Below are 25,382 nucleotides of genomic sequence, written 5' to 3' on the forward strand. Positions count from 1 at the left end.
TCCAATCCCACCCATGGTACTGATTACTACCAACCAGCCTAAACACATCACTGCACAGATGACTCCCTTTCTCAAAAATCCTCAAAAGAACCACACTAAGCCCAGTGTTTCTCAACATATCCCCTCTTTCTGATTAACATAAATCTCACATCCCTCCTATATTTTGTTTTACAGAAACAATACGATTTTTTTAAATTCCTTAAATAGAAAACTATGAGATTCAATATGCTTCAAACTCAACTCATTATACTTTAAGCTCTGTCTATAAAATACTATTAACTGCAGGTTCTCTGGAGGGAGAACTTGGGTCAGTACCTAGTACATGGCAGGCACTCAATAAATGTTGATTAAATAAACTACTATAAACTCAGTCTGGTTTTCCAGTTTTATACCCCGCCACTTTCGACTTGCATTTTATTTCTCCAACCAAATTATGACAGTGGTTCTCAAAGCATGGTCCCAGGACTAGCAGCAGCAACATCCCTTGAACCCGAGAGTTTCTGTCATGGCTCAGAGGTAATAAATCCAACTAGTATCCATTAGGATGCGGGTTTGATCCCTGGCCTTGCTCAGTGGGCTAAGGATCTCACTTGCTGTAGGTCACAGACATGGTTCAGATCCCACGTTGGTATGTAGGCCAGCAGCTAAAGCTCCAATTTGACCCCTAGTCTGGGAACTTCCACAGGCCTCAGGTGCGGCCCTTAAAGAAAAAAAAAAAAAAAAAATCCCTCAAGCTCATTGGAATGAGTTTGATAATCACTGAACTAGACGCTTTACCCTCAGGTAAATATTATCCTTCCTCCTTCCTTGACTTGTGATTCCTTCTGCCTGGCTAATGCTCTGTGAATGTTTTTCTTTCTTTTGGCTGTGGCATGTAGCAGCTTGATGTGGGATCTCAGTTCCCAAACTAGGGATCAAACCCAGGACGCAGTGGTGAAAGCACTGAGTCTGAACCACTAGACCACCAGGGGCCTGCCCCAGTAGATGTTTCTTTTGACTGAACACCCAAAAACTCTAAAATGCCCACTTGATAGCCCTCATAAACCTTAAATGAAATTATGCCTCTTTTTTTGTGTACACACTCTTTTCAGCTGGCATTAGGAAATGCATATTTATGCTTAGCGATTACACTGATATTCTAAAAGTGTAAATTGACTAACATTGTGCATATTTGTAGAGTAAATGATATATCATCTACCTCTCCGCATTAGAAACTTATTACCAATTTTGCCATCTTGGGATCTTGAACGGAGATACCTGTTTTCAATTTCAAAGTTAAAAAAATTAGAAGCTTTAGATTTAATGACACCAGTTTTCCAGAGTTAAAAGTAGGTACTTATTGATATTTATCAAAATCACATAAGGGCTCCTGGAAGCCAGATGAGCCTCTTGGCTAATTTTGGAGGCAATGCAGGTAAGTAAAGGTTGGCCTTAAACAGGTGGACTCTCATGTAGGAAGATTTAAGTCAAGGAGAAACAGAACCTGTTTTTTCCAGGCTGTAGAGAATTCACCTATGTACCCAGATAAAAGCAAAGCCCCCAAACATGAAAATGTAAGAAGTCATTAACTTGAAAATCAATACAAACAGAATTGTCAATTGTCCTAAAGGAAAAAAAAATGTATAATAAAACCCCCAAATACCCTCCCAACACACACACACACACACACACACACACACGGCCAAGAATGCAAAATGGTAGAGGTCATTCCAATTTTTTAAGGAAGTGGGAAGTATTTTTGCTACAAGGATACGATACCTCATCATAAAGATTGGCAGCAAATTACCAAAGTCTATAATCAGAGTATGTCAGGAGCAATTTTACATTACCTAGACAATTCTCCTTTTTTTCAGATAATGAAATAATCTCAGAGAGATTATATAACAAAAGTTACAGATTTAAGCAGCGATAAAGCCTATGTCTACTTTCTTAGACCTGAAGCCCTCTAATTACATCATTCTAACATCTAAGCTGAAGCACATCTGCTGATGGCTGCAAGCACCACAAAGGAAAACACATTCTGGATTTAGGCAATACTGTGTGTTTTAAGTCCATCTGATTACTAACTATGCATATGAACCATCTTTATCAATTCTTTAGCATGTTCCTAACAAGTTGTGATAAAGCCTTTGCCAAGCTCAGGACAAAAATGTGGCTTCACTGTCATAAGCATCTTATAATTTAACTAGGGTCATACAGAATTTTAAAATGTAACAAGCAACTCTTACTACACAAAATAGGCAGATGGCTCCTGCTAATACAGAAACTCTAAGATGTGTCAAGTAAATGATTTTTAAAAATCTCCAAGACTCTTTACAGCTTTTGCTCTGCAACTCTCAAAACACATGATGAAATAATGTACTTTTAACTCAGTGGCTGACCGGGTCTTTCTTCAAGTTCTGGTTTTGATAACTCCCAGATGCAGCTTTTAACTTCATAATTCATTTTAAAAGTATGAGTAAAATCCAATTTCAATAATGAAATATTCAAACTCCAATCCATACTCCAGGTATTTTATGTACTAACTATGACATGATTTTTAAATTGCAGAGTTTGGGAGCTGGGAAGGATTTTTGAGACTATGTAATCAAATACTATCATTCTATAAAAGAATGAAAGATTTCTGACAGACACAACTTTAATACAACAAAATATGTGATAATCCTTCAGGATTAACACATAGAGAAGTAGCATGAAAGCTTTCTGAATATTCTGTCAAAATTGAAATGTACATGTTACTTGACACATTTCAATCTCATTTGAGCTACTGTGAGTACGTCTTACTCTTAAATTTTTTTAAAAAGTCCAACATTAAAAAAAAGCAAAATTTTGCTATTTAATTATCTTAAGGATTTAATAACTGCCCTTTAAAAAATTGGAAAATCTGCTAAGAAAAGTTCAATAATGCTACTATGAAAAAAAAAATTAGTCTATAAATAGGGTTTTTCCCCTAACATTCAAACATGCTCTCATCCATAATGTAGAGTAGAAAATATCACACAGTAGAGAAGAGAAAGTTCTATTGAAAATGGAATAGGTGAGAAAAGACAAAGTCTGTATGCCGAGAATGAGGCTAAATTAAAGATTTCAACAACATCAAAAATAAAGTCTTCAATACTGTCAATATATCTAAATAAACCAAAGCACAGAAATGCAAAAATTGTAAAGCTGGGGCAAATTAAGATTGGGCCTTCAACTTAAGATGCCATACTCTAAAATTTATATCTTGGGTAAAAGTTCAGGAACTTCCTTTGCTGAAGGGAAAATAACAAAAGGAGCCATATACCTATTCCCCACCACCTGTGCAAATACACATCCACATACCTATTGTTGTTGCGACAATTTCGGCAGTTGATGCACTCCAGTGGGTCAGTCTGAGGTACCGCTGTGTACATGCCACCACCCTTGTCAGGAAGGAAGTACAGGGAAAAAGAAAAAAAAAAAAAGAAAGACAGCTGAAGGTGCCACAGACCAGAAGCCAAATCATCTCAAATGCAAAGGCTGTGCCAACAAGAAAAGCTACATGTTTTAACCACCCCCCTGAGCCATGTTCTTATGCTTATCACTATTTACCTCATATTCACAAATGAGTTCTGTACATTAGAATTTTTCTCCAAAAATTGCCATGTTTTTTGCACGTATTTTTGTACTGGAAAGAGGCAAATGAAGGGAGAGATTTAGTCATTTTCCTTTGGTGCTTCAAATCTAGTGGGCCCAAAATATACTATATGTTACAACCTTCTATTCATTTTCACTTTCCTAGCAGTCATGGAAAAATTTTATGTGATGCCAGTTGGAGAAAGAGGGTGGAAATCTGCTTGAATGATGTCACAAGATAAACCCATCTTCATTTTCCTGTAACTATTTTCGATTAGGTCTGTTCACTTGACTACACGAAGTCTTAAAACATGTTATATTTTTCCAGATGGAGCAGATTCTCAGCCAGCAATGACTTGGAGGGGAGTATTAATATTTTGATGTTGCTTTTGGCGGAAACTGTCCAGCAATTAAGAAAAATGCCCAGATTAACACATACCTCATTGTAAAATGTTCACTTGACATATACAATGGCAAGAATTCTTCAAAATTGGTTAGAGTCAAAATTCTGCTTTCAGAAGAAAAACAGCAGAACTGAATTTGATAAGGGTGGGGGAGGCTGTCACACTGCACCCAAAACCAGAACAGGCCTTCAAGGTTAGGAAAAGTTCAAGCAATTGTTTTTCCCAGAATACTTTCCATTTCCATTCATCTCCTAACAACAGCCAGAATCCAAGCAAACCAAAAGAACTGAAAATTTCTCTCAACATTCTCTCAAACTAGCAACAGGAATTTTTAAAAAAAGTGAGAGAAGGAATACTCCTATGCTATAGTCAGTCCAAGAGGATAAACTCCAAAGTTTCAGAAAATGAAGTTAACAACCTATAGGGGAATTTATTTATTTGAACCACCAAGCATATTAAAGTGAATTCAATGATTTTTACAACCAACAGCATTTTTTTAAATTTCCCTATTTCTACCCAACAGAAGAGTAAGAAAACTAATGAGTTAAGATTACAGATGAAAAACCTCTAAAACTGTACACCTAGTGGGGCAACGATTATTTAAATAGCAACTCATTGTTCAAAAACACAGGTACTGTGTTCAAATACTAAAGCAAACATCAGCCTTATTTTTTTTTTTCTTCTTATGGAAATAGCATGTGCTATTCAAATTTTAATGCTCTCTCCTTCAGTTTCCTGGACAATGTTAGCCATTTGGACTAGGAATGGTGACAAAAACCGTTTAGAAAGTCTGATTATATATAAGCCATGTCTTTCCACACAAAATAATGAAATCATTATTCTCTTTTGGTAATGAGATGCACTAACGCAAATTAAATATTTTTTCTATGACGTACTAAAGCTAGGTCACAGGAAAGCCATTTGATTTCTAGCTTTAAGATACAAATATATATTACAGTTTTGTTTTCCAAAGGTAATATTTTAATAAATCTTTATTGCAGTTGAAGATAAAAAACTCTAAACTTCTTCAAACTTTAGCACATTGTGCAACAAGCAAATTTATCTATAACTGGAAAATGACAAAAACTTAAATGAGTGCTTCATTTGACCAACTAGACACACCTGTTTGACTGAAAAATAATGTGGATGCATATCCAAACAATCTAAGAAATCAAACTTCCTAATGCAGGGAAGCTTTTTAATCAGCACAAATCTAAAACATGCTAGTCATTCTATTCTTATTTCAAAAACTAAACCCTATCAGCTAGTTATCCCTGAAATAATGTAGTTTTTAAGGTTTATCACTCCTGTGGCTAGAGAACACTAACACTGTAAAAGGCAGAAATCTTACAGGCAACAACAAAAACACATATTAGACAAAATAAACCAAAAAACTAGCAATCAATGAGAAGCAACAATCTGGTAGCCTGCTGACATGCTGTGTGTGGCCCAAGCAATGCTTTCTAAAACTGGAATTAGTTGCCAACATGTAAAAAATCTGGCGATTTCCCCTCGACCTACAGATGTGAGAAACCAGAAGACCTGGCCACACAGGGCCCTGAGCCCTGCACTCAGACCACAGGAGCTGAAGCAAGGATACTTCCTAGGACAGTGATGTGCTCCCCTGTACCTCCACCGCTTTTGCCCCATCCCCCAACTTGCTTCACTCAATTTCAGGATCTGCCTGACTCCTCTAAGCATATGAGCTTTCAGACTTTGCTCTAAAAATCAAATTTAGAATATTTGGTCTGATCCATACCCAGTGGTATTTCCACTTCATCTCAAGAAGAACTTCCAGTCTGTTCATTAATGGTACTGCATTTTCAGTGCTAAGTAATTTTAAAATACAAAGTCGAAATGATGACTATAAATACTGCCTGATAATAGAAAGCTTCCCAAGATTACTCTGGGTCAGGGGATGGTCGGTGATATACTTCCATTCCAGTGAACCTGTGAGGTTTCTGTACTGAGAAAAGCCACATGTGACGACCCTGCTCTTGTACCCTGCCACCATGGGGCACAGGGAGGCTCTGATATATAAGTAGGTCTCTTACATTCACTAGGTGACGAGGATGTTCGAAATCCACACGTGTCCTGGTTAGAGAGCTCGTGTGCCCAGAGTACAGCCCTCCATTGAGGCTCCCAGTGACTCCACTGGGAATCTTATGGTGGAGATGGGAGCAGCCATTGCTGAAGCTTCCATGGACGTTTCCATTTATCCGGTTGGTACCGGGCAGAGTTGTATATTCCACCATCTGCCCATTAACATCTGACCTTTGGTAGAGATAACCTGGTGGGTCATATTCTGTTGAGAAAGAACAAAGAAAGCAAAAAAGCAAAAGAAAAAAAAAGTAAGATAATGAAAAGGACAACTCTTCCTCTTGCTTAGAAAGTTTTGTTAATTAAACTCCAATAAACTACAAATATACTAAAATAAAATATTTTTAAAATGTTCATGTAAAGCCTCCTTGAGGGAGACGCTTTAATCAAGTTATTGCTGCTATTTCCTTTATAGTGTGGAGGAAACCAGGAACTATGAGTTAATTATAACTGACTCTTTTAATGGGAAAAGAAATTAATCAGAGAGAAATTACTCAGAAGAGAATTAATAATTGTGCAATGTGAAACTATCAAAGTAACAGCTACACTAAGGAAAAGTACTTCAATTCCCCTATCTATACTTCAAAGTGCTGAAAGAAATTGTATAAAACACCATCAAGAGGCTAACTTTAGGTAGGATATTTCAAAAAGCAATAAACACCACTTTTATGTAAAAGGATGGGGTCAGAGAAACATTCACTATTCACATAGCTCCCTGGTTATTAGAGCCAAGTTGGAAGTTGTGAGGCACTAAAGGCAAAAGGCTAATTATAATTAATTCCTTTCCTTTGAGTAAAAGCATTTCAACAGCTCCCTCAAATATCTGATTTCCAGAGGCACACCTCCCAGATATACTTAGAAAAAGTGAAACACCCCTTAGAGAGTATATTATCTAAACTGCCCAGGATTTGCTGTCAGAGCTTTGATTGGCGGCTCCAAGGCTGGATGAGGAGTCCGCCCTATGCCTACATGGGTGTGTTACCATCAATATGCCTGCTTCTCTTCTCCGCTAACCTACATGGAGAAGGCACCACATCTGCACTGTCCACCACAGTGTGGGGCACAGAGGAGACAGCCGGTGAGTATCTTTTGAATGAAGGGCAAGAGAAACAGGGAAAGAAAAGGAAAAAGGGTTCCAGGACATTTGTTCTAATATGGCACCAACACTGGCAGTCCAAATACTCCTACTACTGGACACATTTGGCGGGGGGTGGGGAACAACACCACCCTGGAGTGGTTCTGGTACATTAAGTACTAAGTCAGGACCCTCAGCATTATCTTCATTTGTGGCATCCAGTGACAGCAACTGAGAAAAGCCTTCACTACCTTCCTTTCCCTCGTGCCTTTTCCATCCCTCGTCCAGATGTGAACCAGCACGAAGGGGTTCCTGCAGCAGTTCCAAAGCTCATGCTGCAAGTACTCATCCTCTCTGGTGGTCCAACATAGTCAGGGTTTCCCAGCATTAAGTCAGCTATTTACTTGGAGACCTGCTTAGTTTTGGCTTTGTTGTTTATTTCTCCTGGGCAATTGAATGTGATGCTCCACTTACTCTGGCTGACAGCTAGGTCTGAAAGTCACCTCTGCTGAATGAAGAGCATCGAATGTGTTTTCTACCACAACACTAAGGCACAAACGTGTTAGAAATAAATATTTGTTCCAACAATATTTTTCTACCCATCTTTAGAAAAAGAAAGGGAGACACGGATGAATGGCTTACTCTGTATGGTATTCTGCTGGCGGTTCTTCCAGAGGCACATCGCAATGAAAGTCATGAGAATGAGCACCATGACACCCAGCACACAGCCAACGATCAAATACAGCATGTCGCTGCTTCTGGCGGGGCTAGTCGCAGGTCCAACATTTCCTCCACTCCCCGAAGAATTTGGAGGGGTGCTCAAGTCTTTGACAGGGTACTCAGAAGCACCAGGAACCCGTTTTACTAGTTGAAATATAAAGGAAAACATGATGTCAGAGCGAAGGCAGACTCTGTGAAATGGTTTACTCTCCGAAGGAGGTCTGGTTAGGAATGCAAGCCAGTCTGTTTATGCTTGTTATTGAGATGATCTGACCACCAATGAGTCACAGAGAGGGCTGAAAAGTTTAAAAATCAAATGTGCCAAGGTTTTAGGCCACAAAATTCTAGAGAAACCATAAGATCAGAGAAACATATGCACTTGGTCTAAACCCAAACTGCTATATGATTATCTGCTCAATTGTACTTGCAGACAACTCCCAAAGAGTGGAGATAAAAGTATTCCAACTTAGGGATGGGACAAAAACACCTTTCTATCTGACATGCCTTGAGCCAAATGAAACTCACAATTACATATTTCATGCCTCTAGCATGTGAATCACATTAGAAGATATGACTTTGGACTATTAGAACAATTATATACAATTCCAAAAACCTCATGCAGAATATTAAGCATTCCACCACCAAAAATATTTGGAGTCCACATAAATGCAGTACTTCCACCTAATTCACTGATATTCTGCATAATGGCAATAACAAAAGCTAAAAACAGGTGGGACTCAAACCTCATTTTCTCTGTCCCCAAATAACAGGCTCTGAATGTTTTAAAGGTCCTGGAAAAGCAACAGAGCATAGTGATTGATGGCCTGGTTCTAGACACTGCCTAGGTTTCTACCCTGTTCCAACACTTAATCTCAGCTATAGGACTTCAACTTCCATGAACCAGTTTCTGCATGTGGAAATGGAGCTAATAGTAACAGTTTCATCCTAAAGTTGTAATGAAGAATAAATGAATTAATGCATATAAAGCTCTTAGCATAGAGTCTGGCACAGGGCAGTGTTCAATCAATTTTGTTATTGTTATTAGTTATTATACTATATTTCCTGTTATGGTGCCTAACAACTTTCAGGAACAGAGTGGTCTTTTTACAAATCTACTTCAACAAACATTATACTGGGGGTTTCATTTTCTAGGAACTTCAGCTACCCAGAACAGGGCTGGAAATCAGTCAAGGAGACGCCGCCTTTCAAAGGAAAGAGCTCTCCATCACTGAAAGCTGCAAGAATACCTGGCAGAGGCTCTAAAGGAAATTTCTACTTTGGGTGGTATGTTGGATTAGATAATGCTAAGGTCCTGCCAATTCCAAAGACAACAAACAAGTTTCTGAGGCAAAATGAATGTAACAGATCATACATTAAATCCATGGTTACTCAGAGGGAAGTTCTTCAGGTTTATTCACTCTTTATTTACTCTTAATTAATTCATAATTCTACCAAGCGCCAGGAGCAGTTGCCAACCTCTTGCTGAACTTAAAAACTTATGCGGTGGCTGGTGAGTGAGACAGTCTAGTAATGTCAGTAAGAAGAGAGAGCAAGGAGCATGAAATGGGCAAAGTAAGATGAAAAAACACTAAGAGAAAGCAAGAACTAAAGAACAATCATGACACTTCATGATCTTTAAGGGTGGGGGAAAGTGGCTGGCCTCCAACACCTGTGTCATTCCTGAAACCCTGACTGAATGACTAAAGATAAGGCCATTGCTTTTCACAAGATCCGTCCATCATTTCTTTAAAAGGCAACACCATGTATCATATGTTCTACTTAAAGAGGTTGGGAATTGTGGAATACGTTTTACAAAGACATTACATGAACAGTTTACATTTTAATTTTATTATTATTTTTTTAATATCCCCTTACCTGACTTTATTTTTTTCTTTGTATGGCTACACCTGCAGCATATGGAAGTTCCCAGGCTAGGGGTCGAATCGGAGCTGCAGCTGCCAGTCTACACCACAGCCACAGCAATACCAGATCCAAGCTGCATCTGTGACCCACGCATCAATGCCAGGTCCTTAACCCACTGAGTGACGCTAGAGGTCAAATCTGTGTCCTTATGGATACTAGTCAGGTTCTTAACCTTCTGAGCCACAACAGGAACTCCAACAATTTACATTTTAAAGAAATTTTTTTGTGTTTCATTGATCTGAAAGTCTGTACATAGAACCTATTATTCCCTAGCAAAGTCAATTAATGACTATACTATAAAACTACTAAAAACAACCAGTAAACATATTGCTGTCTGTGTTTTACATTCTGCCTGGCTAGATTCTTAAATGTCTTAGGATGAGAGACGATAAATTTCATTTTTATTTAATTTTGCTCCAAGTGTCATGGCACTCTGGATAAAGTAAGAAATGCTCATTAATAGTGTCCAGTACAAAAAGGTACTCAAAATATATGCTCGACAAATGAAATTTAAGGTAAGTCAACAGGGCTGTGTGTATGTATGTTTAAATGTGAATTTAGGAGTTCCCTATGGCATAGCAAGTTAAGGATCTGGCATTGTCACCACAGCAACTCAGGTTACTGCTCTGGCGCAGGTTCAATCCCTGGCCTGGGAATTTCCATTATGCCACCAGGAGGGCCAAAAACAAAAATGTGAATTTAATATGTGGGTATTGCAGAAGAAAGAATTAAACAATGAAACCAAAGCTTTATAATTCAAACTTTCTGAGCCTCACTTTCACTGGAGCTGTTTCTATTACTCAAGTGTGGTATTTTCTGTTTTCAAAGATGGTAACATTTGACAGCTAATCTATGTATGTAGGCAGAGCTGAAAATTCCACTTTATTGACTAATTCTGTTTAAGTAGGTGGTATTGCACAGATCTGCCATTCAAGAAACCACTTTAAACATATATGGCTCTTTTCCTTAAAACTCTTACACTTTTTTTTTTTTTAAGGATTCTAATTCTCACGGCAATCTCGGAAATTAGCAAATATTTCTATTCCTTCATGGAGGAAAAACCAGGGAAGCGAATCACTCAGAGTCACACAAATTAATTAACACGATTAATGCTTATGAAAACTATTTTTAGGATGAGTTCTCTAGCCAACACAAGGCTAGACTGTTGGTACAGTCTAAATAGATGAGCCTAAAAAATGGTCCAAAGCAGAAGTAAATATATCAATAGTCAGGAGGAATAATCCAGAGTTCAGAATTCTCTTCTGTCCAGGGAGAAAGCTCTAATTCTCACCCCTTCCTACCTTTTGTTTCACAGATCATCACATTACTAAACTCGCTCTCTCCTCCTTCATTGAAGCACTGCATTTTAATATCATAGGAGGTTTCTGGTTGCAGGTGGCCGATCATGTGCCACTGCTTTGAACCTAGAAGGTGAAAATAAAAGATAAGCTTTACATACCCCACAACCTAATAGTTTCCATACCCCACAACCTAAACAATAGTATAATCATTTACTAATTTCAAAATGACGTTGGAGCAGCAGCCATCACTGCATGGTATGGTCAGTGTGTGTAATAAAAATATACTTCATATAGATATTTTAGTTATGCACAACAGATAAATAGCATTTCTATTAAATGGCATGGAAAAAAATGACAAAACAGATAAAATGAATTAAAGTTATACCAGTCTGTGGCTAGTCGTATTTTGTTTTCTTACAAGTAAGTGCTAAGTCTTTCATAAAATACATGTTAATTTGAATCATAAGTGAAAAAAACCCCTCAAGTCCTCTTATTCTCTATTTCAGCCCAGCCAGTCAATCCACTCTGTCCACCCACCAAAAAGCAAGACCATGAACGAAATCAGAAAATGTCACCTTACCCAGAAAAAGTGACCACTTTACAAGAGAGGACCTAGCAAAACTCTCCATTCCAATTTTATGGGCGTGACATGAACTGACATACACATGAATGCTTGAATTCCAGAACAGTCCAAAAGCAAAGTCTACAATGGGAAACTCTTGGCTACTGCTGTCACTCTTTCTTTCTTTTTGAATCAGGGTCTCCAAACCACACAAGTATCTCTAACAGAATGACTCTGTTAACCCATGGCACACGGCCAGCGTTTCATTTAGAAGCCCTTCTAGACTGAACACTCCAGGATAAATCACTCTCCATTTTTTCTTCTATGGACCTGTGACAAACCTGAATAAACAGGGACACTTCTGCCAGATTCAATGAACTCTTCAAACATCTTTAATCCTTCTTAGAAATACCTCTTCAAACTGTTTCCACTGTTTCTTAGAAACTCAACTATACCACCGACTGATTTAAGAATCAATTAAAGGCAGAGGAAGAAAAACAATGCCAACCCCCCCCCAACACACACACAAGTCAAATCTACTTGGCTGGCAGAACCAACAGCTCCAGGATCCCTCCTAACTCAACAAAGACAAAAACATCTCAATCTGGAAGCCTAGCCCTTTCCAGGCCACAAATATAAAGCCCCGCCCTCATTCATACAGACCAATAATTTATAAGAGAATCAGCTTGTTTTAGTATCAAGGGACTATGAAAGACTCAAGAAGTGAAGAATTCTATGCCCCATTTATTAAGTGTAAAGAGGACCCTAAAAGAAATGACTCAAAATCTACTTGAGATGGCAACAGACCTATTTCCAAATTGCAAAAAAACTTTCTACTTTTTTTCTCTGTCTTGATGTCTTTCCTGGCCCAGTCCTCCACTCACCTATCAACATTTACTTAAATAATTACAACACTAGACTTGAAGTTTTCCTCTCATAGCACTAGTGAAAAGGAATTAAACTAAGCTTCTGATATGTTACTAATAAGAGAAAATAACTAAAGCAATACATGTCTTGTTAGATTAATATTTCATTATTATGGTAATTACTCCAATTATAAGAAATATCCACAGAGATAAAGTTTTCATGGATTTTCGACGAATGAGACATCTAAATGCATTATTAGGTTTAAAATCAACCAAACAGCATATCCCTTTGCTTAGCAGGCAGTTTTTTTTTTTCTCCAATAATATTTTAGAAAAGGTAAAAAATCAAAACATAGGCTTAAAGATCAGAATGACTGATACTTTGACTTACCGGAAACTCAATTGATAAGATTAAAATACTCATCTTGAAATGGTATATTGGAAACACATAGTTTACATAAGTGTGGAACTTAATTCAGAATATAAGATAACAAAATAACTGTTCTTCTCTTACTGTATTCTTTAACAATCCATCTCAAAACTTAAACAATTTTGAGTCAATATAAATAAATAATCTAAAACTTGACTTTTAAAGAAAACTATACGTACAAAGGATAAATCCTTCTGTTCCTTGGTTTGGGAGAACAAGTCAATAGTTTCCAACTGCCACAAAAAGAATTTCAAGTGCATAAACTTGAAAATAAGGCATAAGCAAATTACACAGCACTGTGAAGCCCACTTAAACATCTAACTGCTCCATCTATTATGTTCATAAACAAGTTCTCTGTGATCCACAGGCAATGCTCACTTTCCCAGACACTACAACTGAACACAAAAGTTCCTTTCGAGTAATTTCCTAGTTCGACCCTCAACAGTCACATCATGCAAGTGTGTCAAAGTTCAAAGATTTAACTGGAGAATAGAGTTTAGAAACTGTTTATCATTTCTATAGTAGAACTAGGAAGGGTGGGGGAGAATGATACAGAGAAGAGACAGAGAGAGATGTTCATTTTATTTACACTTGCCGTTTCAAACAAAAGCATAGCCTCTCAAAAGATTTTAAAAATAAAAATCTGGGAGTTCCTACTGTGGCTCAGGGGTAATGAACCTGACTAATATCCATGAAGACGCAGGTTCGATCCCTGGCCTCACTGAGTGGGTTAAGGACCCGGTGTTGTCATGAGCTGTGGTGTAAGTCGCAAATGTGGCTAGGATCCCATGTTGCTGTGGCTGTGGTGTAGACCAACAGCTACAGCTCCGATTCGACCCCTAGCGTAGAACTTCAATATGCCTCGAATATGGCCCTAAAAAGACAGGAAAAAAAAAAAAAGATAGTTTCAACACTTTCCATACTCTCGGTTCGATTTTTTCTCTACATATATTCCAACTTCTCAGCATCTCTAAACACGGGTAACAGGGTCAAGATGTGATCTTTCTGGAGTTCCCATTGTGGCTCAGTGGTTAACGAATCTGACTAGGAACCACGAGGTTGCAGGTTTGACCCCTGGCCTCACTCAGTGGGTTAAGGATCCGGTGTTGCTGTGAGCTGTGGTGTAGGCCGTAGATACGGCTCGGATCCCTCGTTGCTGTGGCTCTGGCATAGACTGGCGGCTACATCTCCAATTAGACCCCTAGCCTGGGAATCTCCATATGCCACAGAAGCAGCCCTAGAAAAGGCAAAAAGACAAAAAAAAAAAAGAGATGTGATCCTTCTAGCACGACTTCAATGGAACTGTTGACTGAGAGGCTTTTTTTTTTTTTTTTTTGGTCTTTTTGCCTTTTCTAGGGCTGCTCCCGCAGCATATGGAGGTTATGGGTCCCAGGCTAGGGGTCCAATCGGAGCTACAGCTGCCGGCCTATGCCACAGCCACAGCAAGTGGGGATCTGAGCCACATCCTCGACCTATACCACAGCTCACGGCAACATCGGATCCCTAACCCACTGAGCGAGGCCAGGAATCGAACTCACAACCTCATGGTTCCCAATTGGGTTCATTAGCCACTAAGCCACAACAGGAACTCCCTGAGATGCTCTTTTTTTAGCTAGGCACTACGATTGATGTGTATGTTCAAGTCACTATTCATTTAAACAAAACAGAAAAGAAAAATTTTTTTCGGAGGAACTATTTCTGTAACTGTTTCTATAACCAAAGTGTAAGATATCCTATACACAGCTGACTCTTGAACAGTGTGGGTCCACTTATACACAGACATTCGGTCGTAAGTACTACACTGCTACAGAGTCCATGGTGGGTTGAATCTGAAGCTGCAGAGGGATCGTGGACATGGAAGGCCCACTATAAGTTATATAAGTACTAACCCCCACATTCTTTAAGGGTCAAATATATTAAATTGGAAAAATTGCTTTCTTTGGGAAAAGTTCAAAGTACTAGTACACATATCATTTCATTTTTTACTCTATCTTCACCTGGGAGAATGTTTTTCATAATATTTTAAAACCTCTCCCTCCAAAACTCCTTTATTAGGACTCTAGCCTGTCAATGGAACTTACCTTCCACAACATCCCTCTTGTAATCACTGTCATTGTCGCTATCTGTTGGCCGGTAATAGATGTAAAATCCTTGAATGGGGGTATTATTGTTACTTGATGGGATGTACTAAAAAATAGAAGTAAAGACTTGTCAAAGATAAAAATATATGTATGTAACTTTCATATCCATTAAGATTTATATATCTGTGCAGCAATATTTTTTTAGCTTCATTCTGCAAACATTCTTGATGGCCATTTTACATTTAATTTAAACATATTCAAACGTATTAAGAGCATTTCAGCTTACTGCAGGGCTAAACAAAAATAAAGCAATACATTTCACCAGGTTCAGAAACACAAAAGTACATTGGATTCAAAATGAATAAAACATGAAATGGTGATTAAGTTAACACTTGGATGAGAGCTGAGGAGATAATCATTTTATTTTTAACCCTGTCCCTCTTATAATATGTGCTTTTACACAAATTATCTGTGTCCTTCAATTTCCCCTTACTTAATAAAGTTTGAAAATTTGCTGTTCATAGTATCATGTCACGAGAATATTAAATTCACACGTTGCCAAATCAGAAACTTTTCTCACTAGATGGAGTTCCTGTCGAGGCTCAGTGGAAATAAATCTGACTAGCATCCATGAGGATGCTGGCCTCACTCAGTGGGTTAAGGATCTAGCATTGCTGTGAGCTGTGATGTAGGCTACAGATGTGGCGCGGATCCCACAATGCCGTGGCTGTGGTGTAGGCCAGCAGCTGCAGCTCCAATTTGACCCCTAACCTGGGAACCTCCATATGCTGTGGATTGGGCCCTTAAAAAAATTTAAAAAATAAAAAAATAAAAAGTTTTCTCACTAGAGATAGTTTACTCACCGTCCACTTCAGCATGATCTGAGTGTCACTGACCGCCTCTGTGTATGCAATGTGAGGTCCAGTTATCGGACGGTTAGAAAAACGACTAGGGAACCCAGCCACCTGATAAGGACGAGATGCCGAACTCCGAAAACTCTCACCATAATGGTTGATGGCAATGACTCTAAATTTGTATGTTGATCCTTTTGAGGGGGGAAATAAAAACAGAATTTTTAAAAAGCTGTCATAAGACAACTGCAGGAACAATATTCAAAATATGGCAACTGCCCTTATGTATCTGTCTACAATAACTACTTCTTCTGAAGCCTATATAGGAAATAGATTTCAACCCTCTTGCCAACCCCTGTCCACTGGGAGTGGCTGTTCAGTGCGTGTGCACAAAACCCCAAGACCTTATTGGGAGTCACAGGAGAGAGACTGATGATTTTTGTGGTGGAAGGGGCAGGGAGAGGAAGACAAAGAGTACTTTACTCCTGTTTTGAGTCACGCCCCTCAAATACAGGACTGGCTGGTGTGTCTGTGCTCAAAACTAGGGTCTTTTCCCTTTAAAAGAAACAACCGAAGCAAAGTTTAATACAATGACTACATCTGTGAGGAGGCGCCATGTGGCTGATGGCAGATGTCACTCTGATCCCACTAATAATAGGATAAGAGGGAGCAGAATGAAGCCACAACAGAAGGTATCTGTTTGGATTAGATATTAAGAACTTACAAAAAAAAAAAAACCTCTAGAGATTGTGAGTTTCTGAAAATCTGAATCTAAAGAATAAATTAGACTCCTAAAGTAAGTTTCCTAAAAAGTTTAAATATAACTGTGCTTCTGAAGACTGTTTTCTGTCTACAAACTGTTACTTAGCTTCACCCACATTTAAAGCTGCCACATTTTCCCAACTGTGCCTACACATTCTGGGCTCCTCATGTTACCTGTTCAGACAAACACAGCTATTTTGCTACTGAAGTACATTGAAAAGCCCATAAACTAAAATGATCATGAAACCCAAACAAATAAAAGTAAAGGAAGCTTATTTTTGATAACTGCCTTTCTCTTTTTCAGTTTAAGGTCTTTCATATAGTCTCAAAATCCTGGGGAGCTGGGAGAGTGCCCCTGCTGAAACAAGACCTACAGAACAAAGAGGTGCTAAGTGTTGTCTCCTTTCCATAAAACAAAGCAGTGGGTCTAATCATGCTGAGATTCATCATCAGACCTATAAACGAGCAATTTTCATCTTAAAATATCATTCATAGCAAAATACACACATAGATGTCACCACAACACTGTTCTGCTTATTTGCAGTTAGAAATAATTAAAGCCCAGAAATAAAGGAGGGTTAAGTAAATCATGGTACTTACATGGTAGATACATAGTTAATAAAAACTGAGTTACTATAGAATTGTTCATGATGTTGGAAAATGCATATGATATAACATGGGAAAAAAAGGTCAGAAGACAATATTTATGGCATAATCTTGAGTTGAATTAAAAATAGAAAAAAGACTAGAAAGAAGTACACCAAAAGGTAAACAATGGTTATCTCTGGATAAGTGGGTTTCAGATGACTTACTCTCTTCTGTATATTTTCAAATTTTTATACAATAAGTGCTAATTTTTTTTTTTTTTTTTTGCTACAGCATGCAGCAGCTTGATATGGGATCTCAATTTCCAGACCAGGGATTGAACCTGGGCCACAATGACAAAAGCACCCAGTCCTAACTACTAGACCACCAGGGAATTCTCAGCACACATTACTTTAACAATTAAAAGAATATAAGATTATTAAAAATATGCATCTACAGTCAGCACTGATGGTTAAAAAAGGAAATGTGTGAATATCACCACCTGGCTCTAAACTACGAACTTCCACAGAAAGTTTAGAAGGAGGGATATCTTCAGCTGCCACCAGCCAATCGCTTGTCCTCATCCGTTTATATTCAACTTTGAAGGCTGTGATTGGCGAGCCCCCATTTGCCCGGGGAATCCAAGTGACATAGACAGACGTCTCTGATGCAGTGGAGATAGTCGGTCGATCTGGTGCCTCTGGAACTGAACATGGAAACATTCATTTCAATAATTGGCAGCATCAGAGACAAGAGTAACAAACCAGAAGGGAAAAATTCCAAACATCATCTTATTAAATGCTCTTCACCAAACTTCTCGCCAGAGTTAATAATATTATGACTATCTTCCTGTCCTCTGTGAGAAGCTATTGGGCAATGGAATACATGGAAAAGTAAAATAATTTGTAAATTTGATAATTAGTTCTGAAAGCTGAAACTGAATGAATATGATAATTGTGACCATGCTATTTTGTGTTTCCAGCTAAAACAGTGTATAAGTAATTATTACTTGCTGCTGCAAGTCTGACCGTGGTTATAATTCAGTAAGTTTTCAAAATCATGTTTTATCTTATTGAAATGTTTTTTCTTTATCCATCTGAGCTACGGAAAACACATTCAGCAAATGATATGCAGATGATTTTATTAGCTATTACTATTGGAGCCTTTTTTTTTTTTTAAATTCTTTTTCTTTTTAGAGCAGCATCCAAGGCCTATGGAAGTTCCCAGGCTAGGGGTCTAATTGGAGCTGCAGCTGCTGGCCTACACCACAGCAAGGCCAGATCCACCTTGCATCTGCAACCTATGCCACAGCCTGCAGCAACACTGGATCCTTAACCCACAGAGCGAGACCAGGGATTGAACCGGCATCCTCTTGGATACTAGTCATGTTCTTAACCCACTGAGCCACAACGGGAACTCCCTATTGAAGTCTATTAACACATATCCAGGCCACAGGAATGCTCAAAAAAAGAGACTGCCAGCAATAAAGAGAGATAACATTTAGCCAATAAAATCAATACTGATTAAAATAAAAACAGAGGAGAGAACATCTCTCAGGACCAAAGCAGGACGACCAGATATGTAGTTAAACAAAGAGAAGTGTTATCAGGAAACAGATGATCCATGTGACCATCCACAAGAACTTGCAGAAAAAGTGAGCAGAGAGCTAACACTGGCAAGTTTTCAGTTAGCACTGTCGAGAGGAGGGGCGGTTCTAGCCCACCAATGAGACAGTCTAGATTCTGTAGTAGCTGGAACCCATCAGGAGTAAGTTCTTTAGCCATTTAAACTGTGCACCTAATACTTCTCCCTGCCTAAACAATCTTGTGGTTCTAAATGGCTTCCCACTTGGTCCCTACAAGGAAAAGATGCTGATGGAAACCATCAGGTCTGTATGACAGTTACATCACAAGGCAGTGAACTGCCATTCTGGTTTATATTAATCACCTATGTATTTTGTAAGTGTGAGCTGGTTCTCAAGAGACCAATTATCTTTTGTCATTCTAACAATCATGTATCTAGAGCTGGAACAAGGAGGACCACCTCTGGGCCATGGTCATCTAACTTTGGTAAATTACCCAGGGTGCCCTGTTTCTGTCCAGCCTGTGTCTGGCTTCAAGCAACACCCCTCTGTCTCAGCCCCCTCTTCAACGTGAATACAAATATACAAGCACAAGATAATACTGCATCTAGTAAATGTAGGGAGAATATTGTGGCTTTTTTTTTTTTTTTTTGGTCTTTTGTCCTTTTAGGGACACACCAGCGACAAATGGAGGTTCCCAGGCTAGGTGTCTAATTGGAGCTGTTGCTTCTGGCCACAGCCACAGCCATACCAGATCCAAGCCACATCTGCGACCTATATACACCACAGCTCATGGCAACACCAGATCCCCAATCCACTGAGCAAGGCCAGGGATTGAACTGCAACCCAATGGTTCCTAGTCAGATGTGTTTCTGCTGCACCACAATAGGAACTCCTTGTGGCATTTTAAAAACAAATTGCTAGGTCCTATTGTATACCAGAGGGAACTATATCCAGTCTCTTGGAATAGATCATAATGGAAGCTAATATGATAAAAAGAGTGTGTGTGTGTGTGTGTGTGTGTGTGTGTGTGTATACATGACTGGGTCACTATGCTATACAGCAAAAACTGACTCAACACTATAAATCAACTATACCCTAATAAAATATAAATTAAAAAATTTCTTAATGGATAAAAAGAGGAATGCATTCAAAGCAGGAAACTCTGCATGATACTTACTGTATTCCTTTCAAGTTAGAAAGCAATGGAAACAGAATGAATAGAACTGTTAGTGAATCTCTTTTTTAATACCAGATAACCAAACAACTTGCTTTGTTGATGCACATGAGGTTAAAACTCATCAAAGAATACCACAGATCAAACCGAAAAAGAAGGTTATTAGTGAAACATTTTCACAGAGAAGAATGTCATCAATATCTAAACAAACAGCAAACAGTTGTTAAGAGGTAAAGAATACTGCACTTGGAGTTTAAATATGTGAATGTAAATAGCAATTCCACCACTTCCTAGATGATTTTAGGCAAGTGGCCTAACCTTTTTTTTTTTTTTTTTTGTCTTTTGTCTTTTTAGGGCCCCCCCACGGCATATGGAGGTTCCCAGGCTAGGGGTCTAATCAGAGCTGTAGCTGCCAGCCTACACCACAGCCACAGCAACACCAGATCCAAGCTGAGTCTGCGACCTACACCACAGCTCACAGCAACACCAGATCCTTAACCCACTGAGCGGGGTCAGGGATCAAACCTGCAACCTCATGGTTCCTAGTCAGATTCATTTCCACTGGGCCATGATGGGAACTCCAGCCTAACCTTCTTGAGTCTCAGTTTCCTGATTTGTAAAATAGCTATGCTACCACCCCCACAGGGTTGTTGTGAGGATTAAATAAATCACTTTTTGTTGTTGTTGTTGTTGTTGCTATTTCTTGGGCCGCTCCCTCGGCACATGGAGGTTCCCAGGCTAGGGGTTGAATCGGAGCTGTAGCCACCGGCCTACGCCAGAGCCACAGCAACGTGGGATCCGAGCCGCATCTGCAACCTACACCACAGCTCACGGCAACGCCGGATCGTTAACCCACTGAGCAAGGGCAGGGACCGAACCCGCAACCTCATGGTTCCTAGTCGGATTCGTTAACCACTGAGCCACGACAGGAACTTCTAAATCACTTCTTTATGGTTATCTCTGCTTGGTAACTCCAACCTCGTGATTTCCAGAACTGAAGCCATTACCTTCACCTAAAAATTCTTGGTAAATGGTCCAAGTCAGCCAAGCCCAAGTCACCATGTCTTTCCCTCTCATTCAATGTTGATTCAATTCCCTTAATCTGTCATCAGTGTCCTTCTCCATTCACTGTCAACTACCTTTATTTCTAAGCTTCACCTTTTGCCACCCTTCCTTTCCCATCTCTAAAGTCCTTCAGGCTTCTTTATAGCTTTGAGGGAAAGATTAAATGTTTAAGTACAACACACAAGACACCTTCCTGCCTCCCCCACCTGTGGCAGCATCCCCCACAGCAACTTGTCACACTAAATAAAATGTCTCATCTCTAAATGAAAAAGAACATGTCATTCATCTGTCTCTGCATGGGGGTTGGGGGGTGGGGTGTCTCTGCTTAGAACCCCTTTTCCTGTTTCTTCATCCAACTATTACATTCTTGTCTTTGAGGTTTAGCATAACCTCTCTTAATCACTACTGGGCCTCCTTTACATAAAGTGAGTGATTTAGATATTTCTCTTGTGATCCCATAACACCAAGGGTGGGATCAAAATCATTGTTATAGGTTAATGTATCTATGTTCCCGAACCAATATTGTTATTGGTTGTCTACTATACTGCCAGCCTCTTCAAAGATAAGATTTATTTTATCTCTGTCGCTCTAGTACAGTGTGTTAAGTCTCAAGGTTTTTGTTTTTCAGATGTCAGTTTTATGCATATGAAGTTGACAGTCATATAAGTCATCTGCTTGAAGTAGCTGAAATGTTCCTCAGAGGTAAAAGGATTCAAGAAAAAGCAGCTCATGATATTGGAAAAGCGGAGGCACTCCAGAGGAGCAATCGAATGTTATGACTTGCTTTTGTCTGAGACCAATTCATGGAAGACTATAAAAATAGGGAAGAGAGCAAACTACTACACAGAGGATGAATAAACAAGATTCTCCTGTATAACACAGGGAACTATATTCAATATCCTGTAATTAACCATAATGGAAAAGAATATGAAAAAGAATATATATGTATAATTGAATCCCTTTGCTATACAGCAGAAATTAACACAACATTGTAAATCAACCATACCTGCATAAAATAAATTTTTTAAAAAATAGGGAAGAGAAGCTTGAAAATTCTTAGAGCTCAGCAATAAAAATTTAAGCCTTCTCTAGATCACAAAAGGCACATTATGTTGTAACAGTAAAACTTATGTGTGATTAAATACTAAAAAGAAGTCTTTGGAAAATTTTATTCCTACGACATCTAAAAACTGTTAGATCTACAAGATCTAAAGGTGAGTATGACATGTAATCATTCAATTAAAAAACCTAAATCTTACTATAGGTACCATCATACATTTTGACACATCATTTTTTAAAAAGTCACATTTTGAGAATTCAAATATAAGTTTGGTTTCCTTGCCAGAGAGGAGACAAAAAAAATCCTTTTTGTGAGTTATTAAAACTTAGTATTAAAGCATTTTGAAGCTGAATTTATTACCTTAAATACCAATCATGATTCTGGGCTACCAAGATCTGAATATAGGACATTTTTTAAAAACAATGGTTGACAGGAGCTAAAAGATCTATTTGGTAGGATGTAACCTGAATAGTAAACCAACACCCTGTTCCACTCCAATCCCGCCCCAAATAATCTGAAATAGGTCAGTTACAATTGAAAAGCAACAAAATGAATAAATGAATAGTCTTCTCTTTACCTCCACTATGCCTGGAGGAATCCGTGAGTACCACTCCGAAATTGTCTGCAGCTTCTGAAACTACAGGGCGCTTGGGGATGCCCACAGGTGGAGAGGACACCTGGGTGTTTTTAGATGATGTTGTTTTCTCTGGAAAGGTTAAAAAACATATAAGCTCCTATATATATGTAAAGTAAGAAAAGACACTATGAAAGGCAACTGGCATATAGATATAAATACATTAATTTATCTTTTACAGTGTCTAAATTTAAAACCTATATTGCCATTACTTCACTAATCTGAGGAATTAACTTCAAAATTATTTTGTCTTTTTCTAGTTCCTATAACTAAAAACGTGTTCTTTCTCCATCAAGCTAGCTTTAATTTACACATAGAAAAAAACGACACAAGTGAAGAAGCCAAACGACTAAATGTTTTCAAGCTATTCATCCATTTTTCTTTTTACTGTACACATTTTTTAATTCTGAAACATAAAATTCATTACTAAAGAGCTTCTGTTAAGTTTCTTCATGGGAAAACTGTCATGTTAAATATTAAAATTTCAAGAGGCAAGAGCGAAATGGGGTGCTTATTTTAAAACTGAAATACATGCTTATTATTCAGTATTTGTAGGTCAGACTCTACAAACAACTAAGGACTAAATATGGAAACAAACTCAAAATACATTTCAAATAAGAAATACTCATCATTTTTCAGACTCAGTAAATGGATGAAAGGGTCTTTTTCAAAAGCCAACAGTTTCTTCTCAATCATCAGACCCTTTTTAAAAATATTGTGCCATTTTAAAAACAGTCTTCTGACCGATTCCCATCTCTGCTCACTAGCCTTTTAGTTCAACCTACCCTCACAAGCTACCCCACAGAAACACTATCCTCTGGCATCTTCTCTGTAAGACTCTCCTAGTCCTTGACAGATCTGGTCTCTCTGCCACACCCTTACCCTCCACCAGAGAACTTTACCCTACAGCCAGCGTGTCACAGTGACACACAGAGCAGATTGTGCCATACGAAACCCTCCCATGCTCCCAGCTTGCTCAGGGTTGATGCCAGTGTCCCTGCTGGGTAGACAAGATACTGTGTGCTTTGTTGGCTCTACCACCTCCATGAGCGTTCCTCCCTCCCCTCTTACTTTGCTCCCATCCCCTTGGCCTCTCAGTGCTCCTAGGGCACACCAAGCATATCCACCCCAGGGCCTTTGTACCTGCTATCCTCTTTACTCAGAAGCTCTTGCCCCAGATACCCATATGGCTTTCCACGAACCTCACTTCAGTTCTGCTCTGCTGTTGACTGCTCACTGCAACTTCTCTGGCCGCTTGCTTAAACTGTGACAACTACTACCCCATACACTTCCTATACCCATCCTCTAATTTATTTCTCTTGTTAACACTCACCACCTATTAATGTTCTTATGACTTAGGTGTAAAATCTTTCCCAACTAGAATGTAAGCCCCATGAGGGCAAGGATTATTAACTATTTTGTTTACTGCCTGGCACAGAGAAGCCATTCAGTAAATATTAGCTGGACTGAAATTTTGCCTTGAGTTGATATTTATGCATATGTCTTCTCAAATTTGAAGCTCCATTAGAATGGACCTTGTCTTGATCATCTTTGTTTTCCCAGAATCACTACCCTAGTGCCTTACCTACCATTAGCTCTCAAAAATACCTGTGAAAGATTAGATGGAACAGAAGAATACAACTACCCAAATATGGCCCTAAAAGGTACTATGATAGGTTTATTTAGTAAATTTATACATAAGAATCTCCACTACTAAAAGGACATGTACTACTAAAATGACAGCAAGACAGCCAACTCCTTCCTCTTAGGGAAGATCATACTCACCTTTGCTGGTTCGGAAGGTAAGCATGGCAGGCTGGCCTTCACCTGCTGCACTCCTAGCCACCATCAGCACTTCGTAGAGACTCGATGGCTCCAGTTCTGTTAAGTGGAGCTCATTTTCACTTCCTGGGACTCGAACTGTGTGCCAGCTTCCCACCATGCCAGCACCATCTTCTAACTACTCAGGAGAAAACAAGGCATTAAAAAAAAAAAAAAGGTGGGGGGAGATAAGGGCCAGAAAAACTTCCATTCCAACTGCATTAAAAGTAGAAGTCATTCAATTCCAGATGAATTCTGAAAGTGATACACCATCAAAAGTGAAAGAAACACACTCTTTAAGACACAGAAGGAAACCTGAAATAAGGACTTGGGGATGCTCACTGTCAAAAGATACCTGCTCTGTTAGCTACCTCAGGTAAGCTACATGAGCATCCAGTTTGTTTCCTTTTCTTGTGATGGAAGCAATCTTCCTTTCTTACTGGGCTAATGGGAGTAATATGCATTAACAGTAATATATGATACACATAATATATTATAAATTAGAGTATATACTATGCATGTTTATGTATGTATAATTTATATAATTATGCACTACATATTTCCAGCAGTCTTGCTTCACATCTTGGCACTGTTCATTATGAGTTGGAGGAAATAAATGAAAAAGAGTCAATCCATTGTGTCTTGATTAATGGAACCAAGAGTCAACATTACATGGAAGTTTCAGTTCTTTCAGAAGAATATCAGTGAAACTCTTGATCTAGAATCATCAGGTAATAAACAGCAAAGAAACTGTCAAATATCACCATGTTAATTCTTCCAGATATT

General features: G+C 38.7%; 1 protein-coding gene across 3 annotated transcripts in view; it reads right to left on the reverse strand.

The window, feature by feature from the left end:
* The window catches only part of CDON (cell adhesion associated, oncogene regulated), a 98,866-nt gene that overhangs the window by 17,295 nt on the left and 56,189 nt on the right, over positions 1-25,382 (reverse strand). For all 3 annotated transcript variants that reach the window (XM_047752823.1, XM_047752825.1, XM_047752824.1), the window contains exons 10-18: positions 24,561-24,735; positions 22,719-22,847; positions 17,760-17,963; positions 15,923-16,104; positions 15,060-15,165; positions 11,121-11,243; positions 7,819-8,040; positions 6,056-6,306; positions 3,325-3,404 (exon numbers count right to left, since the gene is read on the reverse strand). In XM_047752823.1, coding sequence (XP_047608779.1) covers positions 3,325-3,404; positions 6,056-6,306; positions 7,819-8,040; positions 11,121-11,243; positions 15,060-15,165; positions 15,923-16,104; positions 17,760-17,963; positions 22,719-22,847; positions 24,561-24,735 — 1,472 coding nt within the window. The remainder of the gene's footprint in view (positions 1-3,324; positions 3,405-6,055; positions 6,307-7,818; positions 8,041-11,120; positions 11,244-15,059; positions 15,166-15,922; positions 16,105-17,759; positions 17,964-22,718; positions 22,848-24,560; positions 24,736-25,382) is intronic.

The sequence above is a fragment of the Phacochoerus africanus genome, chromosome 11 (assembly GCF_016906955.1).
Source record: "Phacochoerus africanus isolate WHEZ1 chromosome 11, ROS_Pafr_v1, whole genome shotgun sequence".
NCBI lineage: Eukaryota > Metazoa > Chordata > Mammalia > Artiodactyla > Suidae > Phacochoerus > Phacochoerus africanus.